Source organism: Plodia interpunctella, chromosome 26 (genome assembly GCF_027563975.2).
Source record: "Plodia interpunctella isolate USDA-ARS_2022_Savannah chromosome 26, ilPloInte3.2, whole genome shotgun sequence".
Lineage (NCBI taxonomy): Eukaryota > Metazoa > Arthropoda > Insecta > Lepidoptera > Pyralidae > Plodia > Plodia interpunctella.
The window spans coordinates 5,525,519-5,545,766 of NC_071319.1; the positions used below are offsets into that span (position 1 = coordinate 5,525,519).

At 36.5% G+C, this 20,248-nt stretch overlaps 1 protein-coding gene across 5 annotated transcripts in view; it reads right to left on the reverse strand.

Moving 5' to 3' along the window:
* The window catches only part of Ehbp1 (Eps15 homology domain containing protein-binding protein 1), a 28,640-nt gene extending 8,551 nt beyond the window's left edge, over positions 1–20,089 (reverse strand). The window contains exons 1-19 of one of the 5 annotated variants that reach the window (XM_053764539.2): positions 19,873–20,089; positions 15,945–16,058; positions 14,423–14,518; positions 11,273–11,384; positions 10,046–10,227; positions 9,269–9,386; positions 8,645–9,133; positions 7,366–7,499; positions 6,623–6,758; positions 5,807–5,873; positions 5,216–5,333; positions 4,603–4,786; positions 3,762–3,879; positions 3,278–3,393; positions 2,099–2,275; positions 1,662–1,744; positions 1,154–1,245; positions 954–1,043; positions 333–427 (exon numbers count right to left, since the gene is read on the reverse strand). In XM_053764539.2, coding sequence (XP_053620514.1) covers positions 333–427; positions 954–1,043; positions 1,154–1,245; positions 1,662–1,744; positions 2,099–2,275; positions 3,278–3,393; positions 3,762–3,879; positions 4,603–4,786; positions 5,216–5,333; positions 5,807–5,873; positions 6,623–6,758; positions 7,366–7,499; positions 8,645–9,133; positions 9,269–9,386; positions 10,046–10,227; positions 11,273–11,384; positions 14,423–14,518; positions 15,945–16,048 — 2,511 coding nt within the window. In that variant the 5' untranslated portion in view covers positions 16,049–16,058; positions 19,873–20,089. Of the gene's footprint in view, positions 1–332; positions 428–953; positions 1,044–1,153; positions 1,246–1,661; positions 1,745–2,098; positions 2,276–3,277; positions 3,394–3,761; positions 3,880–4,602; positions 4,787–5,215; positions 5,334–5,806; positions 5,874–6,622; positions 6,759–7,365; positions 7,500–8,644; positions 9,134–9,268; positions 9,387–10,045; positions 10,228–11,272; positions 11,385–14,422; positions 14,519–15,944; positions 16,059–17,232; positions 17,435–19,532; positions 19,632–19,872 lie in introns of those variants that run through there. The other 4 variants (XM_053764541.2, XM_053764540.2, XM_053764538.2 and 1 more) reach the window with 4 other exon arrangements.
* Positions 20,090–20,248: the final 159 nt, after the last annotated feature.

Genomic DNA, 20,248 nt, shown 5'->3' on the forward strand with positions numbered 1-20,248 from the left:
CCAGATCAACCAGAAAAGTATCTCTCTGAAAAAGATTTTTCATCTTGACCTGACAGGGGATCGAACCCGGGACCACTGACACGATGACCATAACGCTACAGGGGTCTAGGACATTCTAATTGTACAGGGGTCATTAATAAAACGTCTTGAGGGTCTGAAAACACACTAGCGCCATCACATTTATATCCATTTCTTTTATATACTTGCAAAAAGTGAAAAATTATCTCAACAAATCTTGCCACATTAAAAAATGTATTTTATTAGAAAGTAAAAAGAAAGTATTATAGTTAATGATCCATTACGATGCCCTATGCAGTGTAACACGAGCTCACCTCATCTGGCAGTTCATTGTCGGGCGTGAGCCTGTCCACGAGCGTCGAGAACGACTGCAGCCGCGGGCTTGACTCTTCTGAACTCGCGCGCTCTTCTGTGACAGAAAATATATCTGTGTCATGCACAGCGCCATCTACATTATAAAGGAATCCCTCTCTCTCTCTCTCTCTCTCTCTCTCTCTCTCTCTCTCTCTCTCTCTCTCTCCCTCTCTCTCTGTCTCATTTACGCATATTCCCGGTTCCTTCCTCTGCCGTGGAGCGTCTACTATATATGTCCGTAAGTAAGGCATTGAATCTACTTGTTTCTACTAAAAGTTGGACAACGAAGCGGTGATGGTCCAGTGGTTAACACAGAAGGCGCATGAATCGAAAACTCATGTTCTCATAGACCACCACTTGCTTCCGGTGAAGGGCACACTGGTTGGCACACAGTTTAGTTCACCAATGTGTGCGATTACCACTAAATGTCAGTAGGTATTCTTAAGTTAGATGTTAGAAGCTTTTAGGCGAATAAAATCAAACGCCAGTGTTAGCAATAACACTATCGATAAAAGAATACTGTTATAGCAGTCGTGTGTTCGCGAAAATGTTAAGATTTTTTTTTAAGTTTCGAATCTCACCAGATCTGAGGATAGTGTCGCGACACTGCGGACTGGAGGGGAGAGATTCTGAGCGAGACACTAACGCTTCTAATTGCTCCATACCACCCGCTGTAAAATAAATATATATCTTCTTTTTTACAAAAATGACATTTTTACCCAATATCAAATTCAACCTTTGAAAATTTTATTTTTAAATAATTATTTTTTACAAGTCTTACCAGCGGCCAATTCGTCCATTACTGATTGTTTGCTGATGATCTCGACAGTTCCGCCGCGCGGCACCCGGTTGGGTGATAGAGGCGATGTGGGGCTGCGGACAAACACACACATGTTTAAATGGTCTTGTTATATAGTCACACATACTTTTTAATTTATATTTGAAAATAATAATGAGATGAAAAAATTCTGGAATCGAGCGGGAATTGAACCCGCGCCCCTGTCTATCCGGGACTGGGACTCTTGACCACTGAGCTATAAAGACACACATATGTTCTTATATATGTCACATATGATTTATAACTAATATTATTCAAATTTATTATGGAGAAATTCTGTTCTATTTTGTTCTATTCTATGTCACTTTTGGGAGATAAATCGGAAAATAAAAATAAAAAATTATAATATATATATCTTTTGACACATCTGTTGAGGATTTCAAATATATTCAAAGGCGGAAATTACACGCATTTGCCTATCCCATTGTTGAAATGTATAACTGTATATTACCTTACGATACCGGCTCTTGCGTCAGCTATCAGCTTTCTCGCTCTTTCTCTAAGCATTGTCTGTCTCTCCTCTTCCGTCATTGGCTGTCAATATAAGACATTTTTTAAGAAACACAAAATGGATAGATACCAAAATTTCAATATGTTCGAAACTTTGACAAAATACAAAACAAACAATTTTTTTTTATAATATTTTACCTTTATTTAAATACAAACCAAACATTAAGGATGGAAACTTGATCGTCTAAACTTTTGCGCGGTGAGACATAGTCAACCAATCACGGTGCGATATTCTGACGCGATGATAACCTCGCCGCAAAGTGATTGGTTGCTTAAGAGTATTTAAGTAAAGTAAGTTTATGAAGTACTTTTAATACACATAAAATAGTTCTCAAGCAAGAAAATAAAAATAACTTACGTTTCTCAAAATCTACATACCTTTTTACTGGGACTCGTATCTCCATTTCTAAGACCGTTAACTATTTCAGTTTTTCCTTCCTCTTTTTCCTTAGAACTCTGCCGCCTATTTCTATCCTTTTCCCTCGCTTCCTTTTTAGTCGCTTCGAGCAGCTGTCTCGCTCGCTCTTTCAGCTCGTCGTGACGCGACAACAATTGCTACGTCAAGCAACCAATGGGAGCGAAGCGCGCGGGGTTTCGGCCAATCAAAGTCAAACGTTGATTTCGTATGACCAATCAGATGCAAGCGTTGATTTCGTTCGTCGAATGAAAGCGCGTTCCGTCCAAGCGTTGATTTGGCCACACGCACACACATTTTCAAAGCCGATGATGATGGAATGGAAAAGAATGGTCTCATATAGTAGTATTTTTTATAATTTTCACGCGTTATGATATGAGACAAATTTTGTACTATTCAAAAACGAATTTTTCGATTACCGAATACGAATATTATGGCAAACGATCACATTCAAAATTCGAAATATAAATAGTTTGCTGTAAAGCAAACCATACAAATTGAAAAATCATGGAAATTTGTAATGGCGATGTAAAAAAAAAATGTTTTTCTTTTGTCACATACCATAGACGTGATGTGATGTGAAATGATTATAAGCGTTTTATAATACAACGATACAAGCCCAAACAAGCTATCTTAGGTTATGTTAAATAGTAATTTATATAAACTTTAATATCATTCAATTATATTTTTTAGCTTTTATTGTACAATATTTTAATCAATTTATTTAACAACAACTAGCCATAATGCAGTTATATGTAAATTGTATATAGCACCAGTTTAATTAAAATACATACATACAGAGAGCATCATGTCTGTATGTTTGTATCGAATAAAGGCTACGCTGTTAGGCAGTCGTCCGATTAAACAATTAAAAAATCGCAACAAACCAGAACAGTCATAGATATACAACAAGTGGTTCTATTTTAGGCTTATGACAAATTAAATTTTTGATACTTTTAAAATTCATTACATTCATCTTTAAAAACAATCTTTTGATTGACAGTCGAAAAGAGGATTAAAAGTGAGGAAGGCGGCCGGTCGTAAAATCACTCTTTAGAAACAGACTGTATCTAGTTAAAAGTATATCTATGGTAACAGAACATAACAAAAGCCACGACAATAACCAATGCATGAGTACATACCGGAGTAGGTTTGGGTAGTTCCTGTGTGGGCGGTTGTTTCTCCGGGGATGTGGGGTCGGGGCTCGTGAGCGGGCCCGTGGGCGCGGGTTCGATTATCGGTTTGGGCTCTGGCTTAGCTGTGGGCAAAATATTAATTTATTTATATTATACTAGCTGCGACCCAGGGCTTTGATGCCGCAGGAATTTAAGAATAAAAAGTACCCTATGTGTTATTCCAGGTTATATTCTACCAGTGTACCAAATTCCATAACAATCCGTCTAGTAGATTTTGCGTGATTGAGTAACAAACATACACACATACAGGATTCTAGGAATGGGCTCCAGACTTGGGAATTTTTCAACGGTTTACTGCACGGACATGATTGTTTTGTCACACATTGAATTCAATAAGACCTCTCTGACAACAATAAAATCTCAAAATCAAAAATGACATTTTAGTAAAAAAAAATTAAGTTGTAAAAATAGTAATTTACCACACACATACCTGGTTCGGGAGTGACGTTGTTGTTCTGTGGCGGTGTCTGTTCGTCTTCTTCATCAGATCCGAACGGGTCAGTCAGTTCTTTTCGAGTCATCAATATCTCAGGCCGCGCGGGGATTGGCTGCCACATATACATAGTACATTACATAAATAGCAGATATCGATACATACAGGTTACTGTATGTCTCTCATCTGATCGTGATCCCGGCTTCTTCCTCAGCCGTCGAGCGTCGGAGTGTATGGTGTATAATCCATATTATTCATATTAATGTTACAAAGAGAAAATATTTGTACTTTTATTTTTTTTTGTTTTGTTTTTGAAAAAAACTCAAAAAGTACTGGACCGATTTTGATAAAACTTTGATACAAAGACAGACGAAACCTTCATTTACATTTTATTTATCGACTTCGATTATTTATCGACGACCACGGTGGCGCAGTGGTAAAGTGCTTGCCACTGAACCGAGAGAGGTCCCGGGTTCGATCCCCGGTCGGGTCATGATGGAAAATGATCTTTTTCTAATTGGCCCGGGTCTTGGATGTTTATCTATATATGTATTTGTTATAAAATATAGTATCATTGAGTTAGTATCCCATAACACAAGTATAGAATTTACTTTGGGGCTAGCTCAATCTGTGTGATATGTCCTAATATATATTTATTATTATGGTCCCATCTGAACGAAGCCGGGACGCGCTGTTAGTTACTGAACAATCATAGATGTATACAGTGAACGGCACATCATATTATGCAAAATTATTGCAAATTCTATTAATCTATGCAAATTGATCCATTCAAATCAACTTGAAGAACGTTTGACAAACTCAAGTACCATATACTGACCTCTGCAACGTTGCCGTCGAACCACTTAGCGCTGGGCTTCTGTTCCCTGGCGGGAGACAGCATCTTGCCCAGGATACTCTTGCCCTGCGACAGCAACATGTCCCGCACCTCCTTCCCGGGCGGCGGGGGCTTGTCCGGGGACAGCGAGCGACGGGACTCCTGCGACTCTTGCGACTTCTGAGTGCTGGAAAGAGACAAAACATGTATTGTTGTTTGTATTTTATTGTCTTACTACTTGAGGAACTCGGTGGCGCAATGGTAAAGTGCTTGCCTCTGAACCGGGAGGTCCCGGGTTCGATGGAAAATGATATTTTTCTGATTGGTCCGGGTCTTGGATGTTTGTCTATATATGTTTATGTTATAAAATATAGTATCGTTGAGTTATTATTCCATAACACAAGTCTAGAACTTACTTTGGGGCTAGCTCAATCTGTGTGATTTGTCCTAATATATTTACTAATATTATAAATTCCAAAGTTTGCGAGAAGTATGAATGTGCAATTTGATACACGGGTAGAGCATAATCTGGAATAACACAATAGAGTATTTTTTATCGCGAAATTCTCACGGGAGCGAAGCCCCGGGGCGCAGCTAGTATGAGCCCGCGACTGACCTGAGCGGCGCGCGCGACGAGCGGCGCGCGCGCACCTCGCGCGAGAACAGCGCGCGCGCGCCCGCGGCGTCCGTGTCGTGCCGCCCCACCATGTACGACGACTCTGTTTCGTCGTTGCCTGGAAAAATCATCATCAATGGCTGCGGAAGCAACCAACCTGGCCCAAGCCGTGAACAAAGAAAACTTGGTCACAAAGGCAAAGGAAAACTTTAAACGACGAGCGTACACGAATGAGACAGTTGATTTCCATACAACTTCCCGGGACATCTCACACAAAACGGACATAGCCTTTGGTAGCTGAGAGGAAACAACAACATTCCCACGAAGGAACGACGTAGGCAGACGGCCGCTTGTAAATTCAAAATTTAATTTTTTACGGCTTCGCGGTTTATTATATAATGTACTAGCTTTTACCCGCGGCTTGGTCCGCGTGAACTTCACAGTAAATTTGAAAGGGTTGAGGGGTTAATTTTCAGAAAAATCTGAAACACGTGTTCATTAACTTGTTGTAAACAACCAAAATCCAAATTTTCAAGTCACAACTTCAAATGTGTAAAACTTTGATAACCGTGTCATATACGTATAACTTACCTAACTGCTCCACTTGGAGTTCATTGCCAGTGAAGTGCGCCCTCAATTGGAACAGATATGTCATTATCTGAAATGGAAGTAGGAAAACGTGACGTGACGTAGTAGTATAGACTAGAGTATGTTATTTAAAGTTGCAGGAAATACAGTCTCCTGGGAATGCAATAAGCAAAGGTGTGTAGCACTATCCTCAACAGAATCAGAATACGTTGCGCTCAGTGAGTCCGCCAAAGAAGCTATTTATTTAAAAAAACTGGTAAACAGCCTTACCCTTGATGACGTTTTCTGTAAAATTTACTCAGACAATCAAGGTGCTATTTATTACGTTGGCGTGTAACCCGGCGCATCATAAGCGAACGAAGCACATAAATTTGAGATGTCATTTCGTCAGGGATTGCTTAGAGCGTGGTCTTATATTGCTAGAATATATCCCGACAGCAGATAACGTGGCTGATATTGTGACAAAGAGTTTAACTAAAGTCAAATCTGTTTACTAATTGTTTGCTTGGTTAGGTAGTTTGTTATGATTTGTAATTTTTATATACATATAGTCATGGATCTTTGTTCGAGGGGGTGTGTAATAGATACTCTTTGTATATATGTTTGTCAAGAATAAATGATTGAAGTCAAACAGTCGATCCGTGTATAATTATTTATATTATATCAATTTTATTATTTTTAAAATCGACTGCAGAAGTAATATATCAACCGCAACTTTGTATGCTAGAGAAACTAAGTGTTGTCCGCAGCGTGTGTAAAGAAACAAAGTTTTGTGTATATGATTTTGTTGAATGTTTCGAGAAAAGTTTTCAGACTCACCGCCAATCTATCGGGCACGGGGCACGCGTACACATCGGCGGCACACAAAACTTGCGATATTCCAAGTTTGGCGCTCGCTTCCAGAGCAACCTTCAGATTGGTTTCCGCATCATCTGGCTGCAGACCTGAGAAGTCTCTGTGGGGAAAATAGACACTCATTTTATTTGGTAAAATAGGTGCCAAAATGAAGGATCGTAACAGGTACAATGTTTATTCAAATCAAATCATTTATTCAGAAATGATAGACCATGACAGGCACTTTTTCACGTCAAATTTAATATTAAATAGTAATTTCTCACAAGCTACAAACTACTGGCATTTCGGAACGACTGCCACTGCTGAGAAGAAATGTCGAAAGAAACTACCATTATTGTTTATTGTTTCTTACATATTTTTTTTCTGATAGTATAACAAAGTACATAAAGTACATAGTCAAAAAGTATATAAAAACATATTATGATTGTGATCAGAGTGCTGATAAAAAAATATGTGATGTATAAATGAATAAAGCTGATGTAAAATACAATTAATCTCACAGAAATATATGAGAAACGAGCTGACCAGTTCCAGCATCCGTTCACGAGTTGACGTTGGGGGTCAGCGTGCGCATTGGTTCAAGCCAATGTAATAAGTGAAAGTTGATGCGAAGTGATCTCCTCGCTAGATTTAATCAATAAATGGAATTGCAAGCCATTTAGTTACGATTAAAATAACTAGATGGCGCTGTCGTAACACTAACTCACATGAGATCAGGTCGGTATCGGTGTATGATGGCGCAGAACGCCAGCCCAGATCGGAAGCTGGTAGTCAAGTTGGTGATCTCACAGGATATGTTTTCTCTGGTCGCCGCTTGACACCATTCTAGGAGATCTTGTACCTGGTGGGAATATTTAAAAAATATTTATCTTTATGAATCATCCAGCAGCCCGCCCCGGCTTTGCTCGGGTAAAACCATAATAAATTATACACCCAAACATTCCTCAGAATCACACTATCTATTGGTGAAAACCGTACAAAAATCCGTCGAGTTTTTGAGATTGTCGTGTTCATACAGACGCGATAGGGTATTTTTATAATACGTGAAGACATTTCGATTTGTACTCAAATAATAATTAATAAATTATATATATATATCCCTTTGCCTTAATTGAATTTTACGATTTGTGCAAGATGAAATGCCAGAAAATTTGATGATATTATTTCGTCCCCAGACTAGCAAGAATGCAAATTTGACTGTTTTTTTTTTTTTTATTTAATGGCTCCATCGTTTGCCAAAACGATGATTTTGTCAAGGTGAATATAAGAAACACGGTTCAGTGTGTAACCTAAAATATAAAAGTATATAAATATATTATACATACATACGGATAAAGGGGAGAGTAAATAAAAATTATAAGTAGATATTATTATTTTGTATAAATTTTGCCAATATAATTATAAATGGGGAGAAAACTACTGTTAATAGAAATTGCGTATTTACAGGTCTTGGGACATGGGAAGCACGTTTTGATATAATGCTTGATAATAATGACAAAAGTGACTTATGTCACATTCTGGTAAGTTTTATAACCATAAAGGAAAGATACCTAGGTTTTTTTCCCTTTTTTCATGTCTTTGCAGTATTTGATAGAAAATAAAAGAAAATAACTAGAAATGCTTTTGATGACATTTATCACTTTAAAAGAATTTCTTTTTTTTATATAAATTAAAGAGAATGAAAATTATTAAAAATCTTTAATCAGCAAAAATAAAAAATAATATACGACCGAATTTAATTGACAAATAACTTTAAATTGTTATATTTTTGGTATAAATTGTCCAATTTCTAGTTTGAATTGTTCAATTTCTAGTTTGAATTGTTCAATTTCTAGTATAAAATTGTTCAATTTCTAGTTTAAATTCTTCAATTCATAGTTTAAATCGATCAATTTAAATTTCTAGTAAAAAAATCTCAATTTAATCTTTTTATTGCATTTTTTTTCACCAGTAAAAACGATCACAATTATGTATAGCATTACCCACCGGCGTTTTATCCTTGTCCAATCTCCCGGGGAATAATTTCTCAATCTTCTCTATCTTCTCCGTTTCGGCTGTCGGCGTCTTATCACTGTCTTCATTATCATTCTTATCCAACGTGATATTATTCAAATTGGTCTTTAACTCCAGCGGCTTAAGGTTCCTCATAGTTATCGCTTTCGGTTTAAAAAAGAAAGGTTTATTATCAATCTTGCTTTCGATTTTATTTGGCGTCGACGTAAATTTCGGCAATTCAGTTTTGGGTTGATTTGTCGGTAAATTATTCAAATATTCCGGGCGGGATGTGGTTATTTCGTTGTCGGGGGTTGTGTCTTTCGGGACGGGGGTGAGGGGGTCGACTTCGGGTGTGAGGGGGGCGGTGGGGGTGCGGGAATTGTCGAAGTTGAGGCTCTGGACGCTGTTCGGAGTGGCGGCTATATCGCTATTCGTTAGACTTTGGGTCAGTTCTTCCATTTGTTGTCGTAGGTCTAGCATCTGTGAACAAGTATAATTTCACCATCATCACATTTCGTGAAAATTGTTTACGTCATTACATGTAAACAATTTTCACTCGTCAGAAAAAATGGCCCTCAACAAATTATTACTGGACTTAATAAACCACAATATTACCTGTCTAGTGGAGTTGTCAGACAACGTATAGTCATCTTCATCCAAGTCTTCAAGCACAGCTATATCCGTATTATTGTTTACCGATAGCAGAGATGCGAGAGACTGCATGTCTTCGTCGCTGTAACAAATAGATTTGTACTAATTAGGAAAACTTGTAAACTGTAAACTTGCCTAGGGACTTTTAAAGCGACTTAATAAAGTGTGTAGAACACTAGCTGCAGACGGGGCTTCGATCCCGTGAGAATTTTGGTATAAAAAGTACCCCATGTGGTATTCCAGGTTATATTCTGCTCGTGTACCAAATTTCATAACAATATCCGTCCAGTAGTTTTCGCGTGAAAAAGTAACAAACATACATGCACACAAATATATATATATATATAACTATATCTATTTGTAGTTCGGTGCGTGTGTACGTACACCACACGTAACCACTCATAAACAAATGTTAAAACTACTTTAAAAATAGGTTCAAACAGGTACGTACATTGTCACAAGTGTTAGGAGCAAAGCCAGGTGATAATATACTAGTAGTTGTGATAGACCACCGTCTATGACAACTGCTAAAACAAGTATAATTTCACCATCATCATCACATATCGTGAAAATTGCTAAATTGCTTCCGGTACAGTCAAATAGGGAAACAAACTCACGAGACACGCGTAGGATTAGAACCTAGGAACTTTCGCTCACAGGCGGACGGCGTTAACCAATGGACCACCAACCACCGCTTCACCGGGCCACTGAGAAAGAGAGAAAAGATACAAAAATACTCACGTAGCTTGTCCCTCTCTCAACAGCACACAATGCAATGTGAGTTGAACGGATGCGGACACAATTTTCTGCGTGGTCGGCTCTAGTGTCAGCAGTAACGGTCGCTGCGACGGCTCGAGACTGGCGTATTTGCGCATGTTTATCGAACACACCGCCAGGCGGCGCCGCTTGCCTGTTATTGATACCTGGAAAGAAAAATAAATAATTGACCGAGCGAGCGAGGTATAACATTCTACTTGGGGCAAAAATACATTTTTTGTATGTATGTTTGTAACGCGATAACTTTCGAACCGTTAGTCCGATTTTGATGAAATTTAAAAGGTATGTAGGAATAGAATTTTTAAGTTTGTGGGACAACAAAATCGGTTCAGTCGTTTTTGAAATTACCTATTCACAATTTTGTGAAAATTTATTGTGTTCGCGAGGTCTCTAAGTTCGCGGCGAACAACTAGTAATTAATCATTTAGAACCGCTTCGTCACAGAATGCCTCTTTCGCAAAATGCCTCCTGGTCGCAAAATGTCCCCTTCGCATAATGACAATCTGCGCGAAAGTGGCAATATGCGAAATGGACATTTTGCCAAAAGGACATTCTGCGACGAAGCAAAAGGAGAGAGCAAGAGATTCTATTAAACAGTATAGGAGCTAGTGGTAATATTGTGGGAAATATGAAGATGAATTTAACTTATATTTTTTACTAGCTTTAGCCAGCGGCTTCGACTGCGTGAATTTCTCAGGAATGCATTTTTTTTTTACTCTGAATAAAAAGTAGTATGTCCTTCTTCGTACTCCTAACTGTAAGTAAGCAAAATTTCAAAACGATTTGTTGATAGATATAGCGTGAAGAGACAACAAACTAATTAACTTACATTCGTTAGTTAGGTTCGTTGGTTATTCTGCCCGTGGATTAGGATAACAAGATTTTTAAATATGTTTTTTGCCACAGCCACAAGCTTTTATTTTCTTCAGAGAGATCCTGTTCCATTCAATGCGTGACAAAAAACTCATATCCGGGCAATAAACAGTTGATGAAATCCCTCGTTGGGAGCAGATCCTGAGTGCAATATCAAGTCATGCTTATCATAATAACGCATTATCATGAAAAATGAAACGACGTGGAAAATTACTCTGGGAAATTTGATTTGCGAAATTTTAGTACAGACAGACGAACATCCTGACGGGTGTAAACTAGATAGCTTATATCCGATTTATGATTGGCTCATTCACTTACATCCTCCAAGACAAAAGTCCAGTCTTTGTCCTCTAGCTCATTGGTACGCGAATCCTTGAAGAGAGTCACCGCCACTGTGTGGTTTTCTGGCACCGTGTAGATTACTGAACCCCTGCAAATAAATAGCTATAAAATAAAATGCTTACGGGTGTTTAAATAACCAAATACAATATTCAAATGTCACTTTGAGGTGACACATAACTGCACACAAGCGTCAACCATCACGTTTTTACCAATTTATTGACAACCTCGGTGGCGCAGTGGTAAAGTGAACAGAGAGAGCTCTGAACAGAGAGGTCCCGGGTTCGATCCCTGGTCGGATCATGATGGAAAATGATCTTTTTCTGATTGGCCCGGGTCTTGGATGTTTATCTATATATGTATTTGTTATAAAATATAGTATATAACACAAGTCTCGAACTTACTTTGGGGCTAGCTCAATCTGTGTGATTTGTCCTAATATATTTATTTATTATTATTTATTTATTTTGTTTATTAAAATCCTCTTCCCAAATTACTAAACCGAAATCGGTGGCCACCAAAATCATGTTTACTAGACGGTGACTACATTGTGTAAACTATAATACTTTGCAATAAATTCCTAATCTAGTGTAAAATAATTTAGAAAGAGGATTTTTTTGTTATGGCTAATAAACAAAAGAAATTGTGACGGTGGCGCTAGTGTACAGTTATGTATCACCTTGTTGATCAGTTTTATTAATTACGAGATTTACATTTTTTTCGATCGGATGTTTGTGGGGTGTCCGCAGTTCACAGAGTAACTCTTCATCGAAAGCACGTTACGCCGAAAAAAAAATTTATATCTCAAGTTACTTAAACTTTATTATCATGTCCTTACCTAACCTTGTGGTATTTATATATATATATATATATATATATATATATATATATATATATATATATATATATATATATATATATATATATATAATTAAGAGTATTGAGAATATATATATATATATATATATATATATATATATATATATATATATATATATATATATGCGAAATCTCAAGATTGGTTTTAGCAATTAATAAGAGTATTGCGTCGCTTGACATTGTACATATTTATTTCATTTTATTCAGAGAACATAGTCTTAAAAGAGCGAGAAATAACTAGTCTAATTACCACTAACATCATATCGCATGAAAACAAAATAATATCTTGTACTAGCGACCCGTCCCGGCTTCGTTCGGGTAAAAACACAATAAATTATACACCTAAACCTTCCTCAGGAATCACACTATCTATTGGTGAAAACCGCAAGAAAATCCGTGCAGGAATTTTAGAGTTCAACGCGGACGAACAGACGCGGCAGCAGACTTTGTTATATGTTAATTTATTTTGAATAATAAAACTTTATGCGGGCTCTTGTACTAACTATATTAATAAATAGTGATTGAAATGGTAGCAATTTCAGCAAACCAACTGCCCATAAAACGTTGTGATAAGATAATTTGAGGTCGTCGACCGCGGCCATCTTTACAAATACTATTTAACTCAGTGGTGAATTTACAGCAGATTTACAGCCTGGAACAACAAATTTCAGGGGGCAACATTTTTTTTTGACGTGACAACGTCTTAAATTAGGTTGCGGCTGGGAGTCACTTATGAAAAAGTGTAACGCCCGGTAACGTTACGATGAGTCACCGAACGAGAGAGAGGCCCGCCGAATGCCTTGCGTCTCTCTCCCACTCAACTATGATCGGTCTGCCGCGCGCGTAAAAAGACATTGTCACGTAAAATCTTCGCCCGTAAAACCGACTTTACAGGCAACCATTTTTTTTTTCATATTTTTCCAAAGCCTTTCCACATAAAGGTATATTAAGTAATTCTTTGTCCTACATTGAGCTAACGAACTTCTGGTATAAGTATTTTAAAACCCGATCTGTAGTACCTATTACGGCAATTTTTAACTCTCTCTCTCTCTCTGCCGGCCGTCTGCCTGCCGTCAACATTTCTTGGAAATACTATTGTTGCCTTTTCAGTTGCCTATTATATTAGCTATTATGTATCCCCAAGTGGCCTCTTACAACATTCAACTCAATCTGTGTGATTTGTCCGTATATATATATTTATTTATTTATTCACGGCAGTATATGGCGTGGCCCTATTCTATGGCGGAACCACAAGGCACAGGATTTTTAACTCAATTTATCCAAAAAAATATCGATACTGAAATCTTATAGGTAAAATTCAGTACAGGGGCGGCAAAAATTTTATGGCGGACTGACAGTAAATTTTGTACATCCGCCGCTGATTTAACGGTAGACTGTAATCGATTAGCAACAAATAGACCACACCTTTATAGGGCGTGAAATGTATATACTGTGGCGGAAAACATTTAATTTGACTAAACATTTTAATAAATGTCAAAATTAGCAATATATAAATAATTTTTACAACAAGTTTATTTGTTAGACAAATTAAAAAAAAAACACGACTTTCAATATTCAATTCGCTACAACTTATGAACGGCTGAACCGATTTTCATGAACGTGGCTAAGAACACTCGGTATAAAATTATCTATGACACAAAAAAATAACTAAACGAAAATGCTACGATGCCACAGACAGATACACGGACACACAGACACGTTAAACTTATAACACCCCTCTTTTTGCGTCGGGGGTTAAAAATCATGTCCGCAATAAAAAAATTATAAGGAGATAAGGAGTTCGAGGGAACTCCTTATCTAGATCTAGGTGCATCACCAGTCACCAGGCCATATCATATTAAAACAGCTCAATCATGCTTCAAAATTTATTTGCAAGATAGTTAATTACTCATGACTTTTTCCCGGTTTCTTCCTCATCCACAGAGCGTCAGAGGCCAGGGTCCGCTTTCCAATTGTCCTTCGCACAGCATTCAAAACATTATAATACCGTTTTCGAACAACTGAAATTCGGACACAGTCAATCGCATGTCAAGTTGATCTGGACCTTAATGCGGACTCGATAACGGTGAATTTCCCATACTATTCGGTAGTTTAACGTGATGTCAACTGTACAGTCAACAGCACATCAAGTTACATTTCATGAACCTCTATGTCGCGGTAATAGCGGCGAGTTTTCAATGAATTTGGGTAGGTTGATGTGCTTTCGACTGTACAATGTAATATACAAACTTGAGGGGATCTTTCAACGATGGCTCCCATTCCCGCGGTTCAGTGACCTCCCGCCTCGACCGTCGCGTCCAAACCACGCTCAGTTTGTTTGGCTTCCTGAAAAATTGAATATTTCATTAGTCTAACTCTTTCATTTGCACGTGTTGGTTACATTAGGGGATGGGACGCCGCGGACCGGAAGCGAGGCGAAATATAAACATTAAAATTCGAAGATTTGACTGTGATTTTATTACTGGCCTGACGTGAACCCTCCTTGGAAATGCTATTGTGGACTATCAGCTGCCATTGCTATTTGCCTTCGGACTACAATGTTGAATTTGCAAAATGCCGAATTCGCAATGTCCCTTAATCGCCGCGTACGACATCATCATCGGAGAATATGGAGTGATCATATTCAATTCTAATATTTATGTAACTGGTTTGTCTGATTTATTTTTTATTTATTATAATACTATGTTGTTTGCCCGCGGCTTCGCCCGCGTTATTTCCTACGGGAGCAGTTATTTTTCCGGGATGAAAAGTACCCTATGTCCTTCTCCGTACTTCAAACTATATGTACGCAAAAATTCAAAAAGATTGGTTGAGTAGATAGAGCGTGAAAAAGTAACAAACAAACAAACTTACTTTCGCATTTATAATATTAGTTAGGAATGTTAGGATTTAATATGTATGCGATTCCACCAAACTCACGAATGAGCTCAATGTTGCATACTCCAAAAACACCTTTGACTTGATGTCGTCAAGTAAGTGAGATAAGACGCCAAAGATTACAAAATCCTGACACGACCCTACGTATCGTATGCGACAAACCATAGCGCGTTTTAATATCGAACACCGCCATCTAGCGGAAAAATAAAAAAACCGTGCTCCAACGACAAAAGTTCGAGTGATTTTTTTATTTCTCGTAGTCGTTATTGTTCAAATTATAAATTAAAATTAGTAATAGATTTTTTCAAAACGCCTAAAGGCACAAAAGTCGACTTAAGTCTGGACAACAGTGGCGCAATATTTCGAAAGAAATAATGAGTAAATTTTCACTGCCTTCCTAGAACTACTATATTTTATAAATAGTTCCATTATTGTAAAATCCGATGTCTCCTTATCGAACACTATCACTATGTGTTATATTGTAACTATGTGCTATTCCAGATACCTACTTTCTACCGGTGTAACTCATAACAATCCGTCCTGGTAGATTTTGCGTGAAAGAGTAACAAACATACATACGAGTAGATACATCCTCACAAACTTTCGCATTTATAATATTACTAAATTATCATGTATTATCATTCTCATGTGAAAAGACTGATCTGACTGTTCTGGAATTTTATACATTTTAACATACTTCATTCATGTAAGTACGCAAATAAAAAATATTGATTGGTTGATTGATTGGATTGACCTTCGATCGATTCATGACACTACCCCGTAAGAGAACGAAAACTCTTCCACATCGCTCCCACAATCATGAGGATCGAGACTCAATTAACGATCTTGTCCACAATAAAAACTACAAACGTACCATTTAACCGAGGTGTCCAGGTCCACACGATGGTAGGAAGCCGTGTACTGGAACTTAGCAGCTCTCTTGTTCACCCGCTGCAGCCGCTTCCACACGGACGCCATTTTGTTTTTACTAAAAAATATAATATATGCTATACATGTATAGTTCCTGTGTATTCTTTTAATGGAAATCCGTCGGAATTTGGAAAGAAACTCAGTTAAACAGTGTTATTTTTTAATTTTATTTTCTAATGGTATATTAATAGTGTCAAATTGAAGTCTTAAATGAGATGGAATTCTTATATCAACATATACTAGGGATGCTTTCCCTCTACTTTTATTGTCAGCAAAAACAACTTTATTACAAAAGTATGGAATCGAGCCTATTATACCTCGGGGAATATTATAATCATGTAAGTGTAACGGCATTTGTTTGTAATTGCAATATAAGAAGCCGCTTCCATGTTAGCCAAAAGTTTAGGTAAAAATATTTCCGACTCAAGAATAATTTTCAATCTCAAGTAATTTTAATATACGATCTCACTACATTTTTCATATACGATCTTTAAAGGAAAGACAATCATTCAAGTGCAGTTAAATTGTAGACCACTTGGTGCATATATTTCAGTCATAAATTACCTCATTTAAACCAATATTCCACAGAAAAATCGTGCTTATTACAGTTGCAAAGGGTTGATAATTGAATGAGTTGATATTATCATCTCAGGGGAAGTGGATATGGACTTAATAGTGGTATGGCATATTATTAACCTTAGTGACAAAGTCTACTCATTTGTAATAACGAAACTATGACTCTGTGAGTGCAGTCCTACACGTAACATTAACCTATTAAAGTGTGTTTGTTTGTCCATCTTTAATGTTAAAATTGAGCATTAGATTAAAATAATTTGTGGTGTGTTAGTTAATTGGATAGATGGCGAGCTGAGGAATCAGTATACTGCTTTCGGCCGCGGGCAGAGCCGTAGGCAGCAGTAACTTTTCTCTAAAAATATGTATTTTATTTTCATTAAAAAATAATCTTAGGCTATGTGTAAAATCCACTTTTACAAAACGGTATAAGTTCAATTTATTTTTGTGCAATAAAACTTATAAAAGGTGAACCTATTGGGATGCGCACACACAGGCATACACTTAGTACCATAAGATTTCTTTATGTGTATGTATGTGTGTGTGCTCATAATAAAGACTGTTCTATTTCAAGTCAAAATACCTACCTGTATTTATTTATTTACATGACTAAGGTAATAATCTATTCCTATGAATAACACAATAACAATTGTACGTACCTAAGACGCGCCATAATAAACCATAGAAAACTTTCCTGTACACATCACAACTTCACAACGAAAAAACTAGTAATGAAAAAATATAGCCGAAAATCTACTGAGGAAAATTCACACCATTTCAATTTCTATGTCAGTGGGACAAGGAACGGTTTAATTAGTAAGTTCAAGAGTGCAACGACTTAGCTAATATCCAGGGTGTCCATTCTACTAACGGTCAGTCCTGGCTTAAGCCGCCTTACGTGCCTTAGTTCTACTAAAAAAATAAAATCTCGCACACAAACTGCGCAATGTTCACGCATTCGCGTCGGCAACTTTCCAAGTTCGGCGATCTGGCAGCCGGCAAAATGGTCAAATCCATCAAATTATAATTTATGTAACGTTTGACTCATACATTTGTGAATTTGATGGAACAGCATGTTGAAACGCCAAAACGATGAACGTTGTGACCATTTATGTCGCATATTTTAAGAATTTGGCTCAGTGGAGTCAAAACCTATCATCTACTTCCTGCTGACTAAGGAACATAAAGCTTACCAAGTACTTATAAAACAAAAACAAAAGATTTTTTAGTAAGTACATTTACAAAATAGCGTATTATACGGAACCCTCGATGGCGCGATTTCGACTCAAACTTGTCAGAAATTTTTAATAACTTTTATTTATATTTATTAATCACTGAAATTAAAAATGATCAGCACATTATTTCATAAATATCACCTTAAAATTACTTTAAGTCAATCTGCATGTCTAAATATTGATAATAGACAATAATACACATACAACCACCATTATATCAATAGGTCCTTGCACATTTGACCTCTGATAATGAGCTGTTTGTATGTAAACACCCACATCAGTCAGGCTGTGATCTCATCTGCTTCAGATCTTAAACACATTGTTGTAAGGATTTGCATGTTTATTAATGCACTATTAACCATTAGCGTGGAACAAATTCTAACAACAAATTTTAATTCGCTTCACATTCCTTTAGTCCTGTCCTAGGTCTACACTTCTGTACGAATTTTGGGATACAATAGTACCCTATGCTAGCGGGTTATATTCTATCTATGAAGCATAAAAGTAGAATTTGCATTATTGAATAACAAACATGTGATATATTATGTGTGTGGTCACACACTTACGCCATAATATTAAGTTTTCAAAGTTACGCCCAAGTGCCCAAAGGAATAGACATAGGAGCATACATGTATACATAATTACATTGCAAGTAAAAAAAATTATCTGCTGGTGCTGTTCTTATTCCTATACTCTAACCTACAAGCATCACTGCTCGACTGGACATCAAGTGCCTTATTTTTAAATGTCTGGAGTATAGAATCCATTAGAACTAGTTTATATCAGCTTCAAAGTATACTATTTTGCATTTGAAATAGGGTCCTTTTTTCTATGTGAGATAATTATATTTTACCCATATGAAAAATTTCTAGTAGTAAAGTCTAATAAATTTTATGCGAATGAGTAACAAACTTACATGCTTATAGTATTTGCATTCATAATTCATAATTTTAGTATGATTTAGTTTGAAGTATAATTAAATAAAGTAATTTCAGATTTGAAAGGAATATTCCCATTCAGCACCACAACATTATTTTGACGGTGTAAGGCTGTAATGATTAAGATAACAGGAAATACAAAAATAAAATTAATGATGTCATATTGAATGTTCAGTCATCTAACCTATTTAGGTGATAACTGAGATGTGCACATGAATATTTTATGTAAATTATGAGCGGAATTGTGTGCGGAAGTGTGAATTCTAAGTTATGAATACTCAATGACAACCCTACTAGCTCTATTAACCCTACTGGCTCTATTAATAAAAAGGGTTTTTTTTATTAATAACAGGGTTAATATTTAACAAATAAATGTTATGGCCTATTTACTATCAATTTACATTTAGTTATAATATTTAATAATTTGAGTTCCATGGTTATTTTGCTGAAATTATCATGTTTTATATTGAAAGGTAATTCATTATTTTCCTCTACCAATTATGTTTCAGATAGTTAATGCATTGTATCTCAAATTTTTGCAATAAATTCTTTACAGTAAAAGTAAGCTCTAGGTTCCCAAGACTCAGGGATTTCCTAGTTTCAGACCCAGTTAAATATCTGTTTATAGAATTATTGATAATAAACACATTCAATTGTAATTATAATATGAATGTTAGTAATCACTGCTTCTTTTTGTAGAAAAACCTGATGTTATATGAGTAGTACTAAGTAATAATATAAGTTAAGCTTGTGAAATTCAATTAATACTGAAGGCGAGATACAAACTTTACCTACATCTACTGTTGATTCTAAACTGAAGTACACAAGTCATAAAACTGAAACTATCCTACACGAAAGAACGTAAATAAGAGCCAAACCAGACTGAATAAACAATCAACGCAGCTCGGGACGCTAGTACTCGAGGCTAAAAATAACGCAAGGCACATTCAAGTGAAGCCCTATTTACGCCAACTCAAGTAGTTTCATTACATCATGAATGCAGGTTCAAAGAACCGTGATATCATCGCTTCCTGGTCAAATTACAACCTCAATATGAAGCCTGAGTAAACAGCACGCACGTAAAACCTTGATAAAAGACCTTAATAAATTTTTAAGCAATACTTACTTGTTTTATTGACTGCAGCAACAAACTGTACAAGACATTTTCACTGTTTACACACACAATTATCACTTCACATAAAATCTTTCCTTTTTTAGTTCTATGTTGATTACTGAAGTCAATAATTTATTTTAGTTGCGTATTTTTTACGTAAAATAGCTAGGTTTTTTTACAAAGCAAAAATTTTAATGCATTTTTGACAGCTGATTATTTTTAATTTATCAAGTGTTGCCAACATCCAAGATCCAATTAAAAGTCTTATTCACGGTCCTGCCATTATGTGACCGATAGGTTGAACTGATGAACACTGTAATTTGAAGCAAGCAAAAGAGCAATAGAGAAAATTTCAAAAGTCAAAATCAAAAAGTCAGCTGTCAAAAAA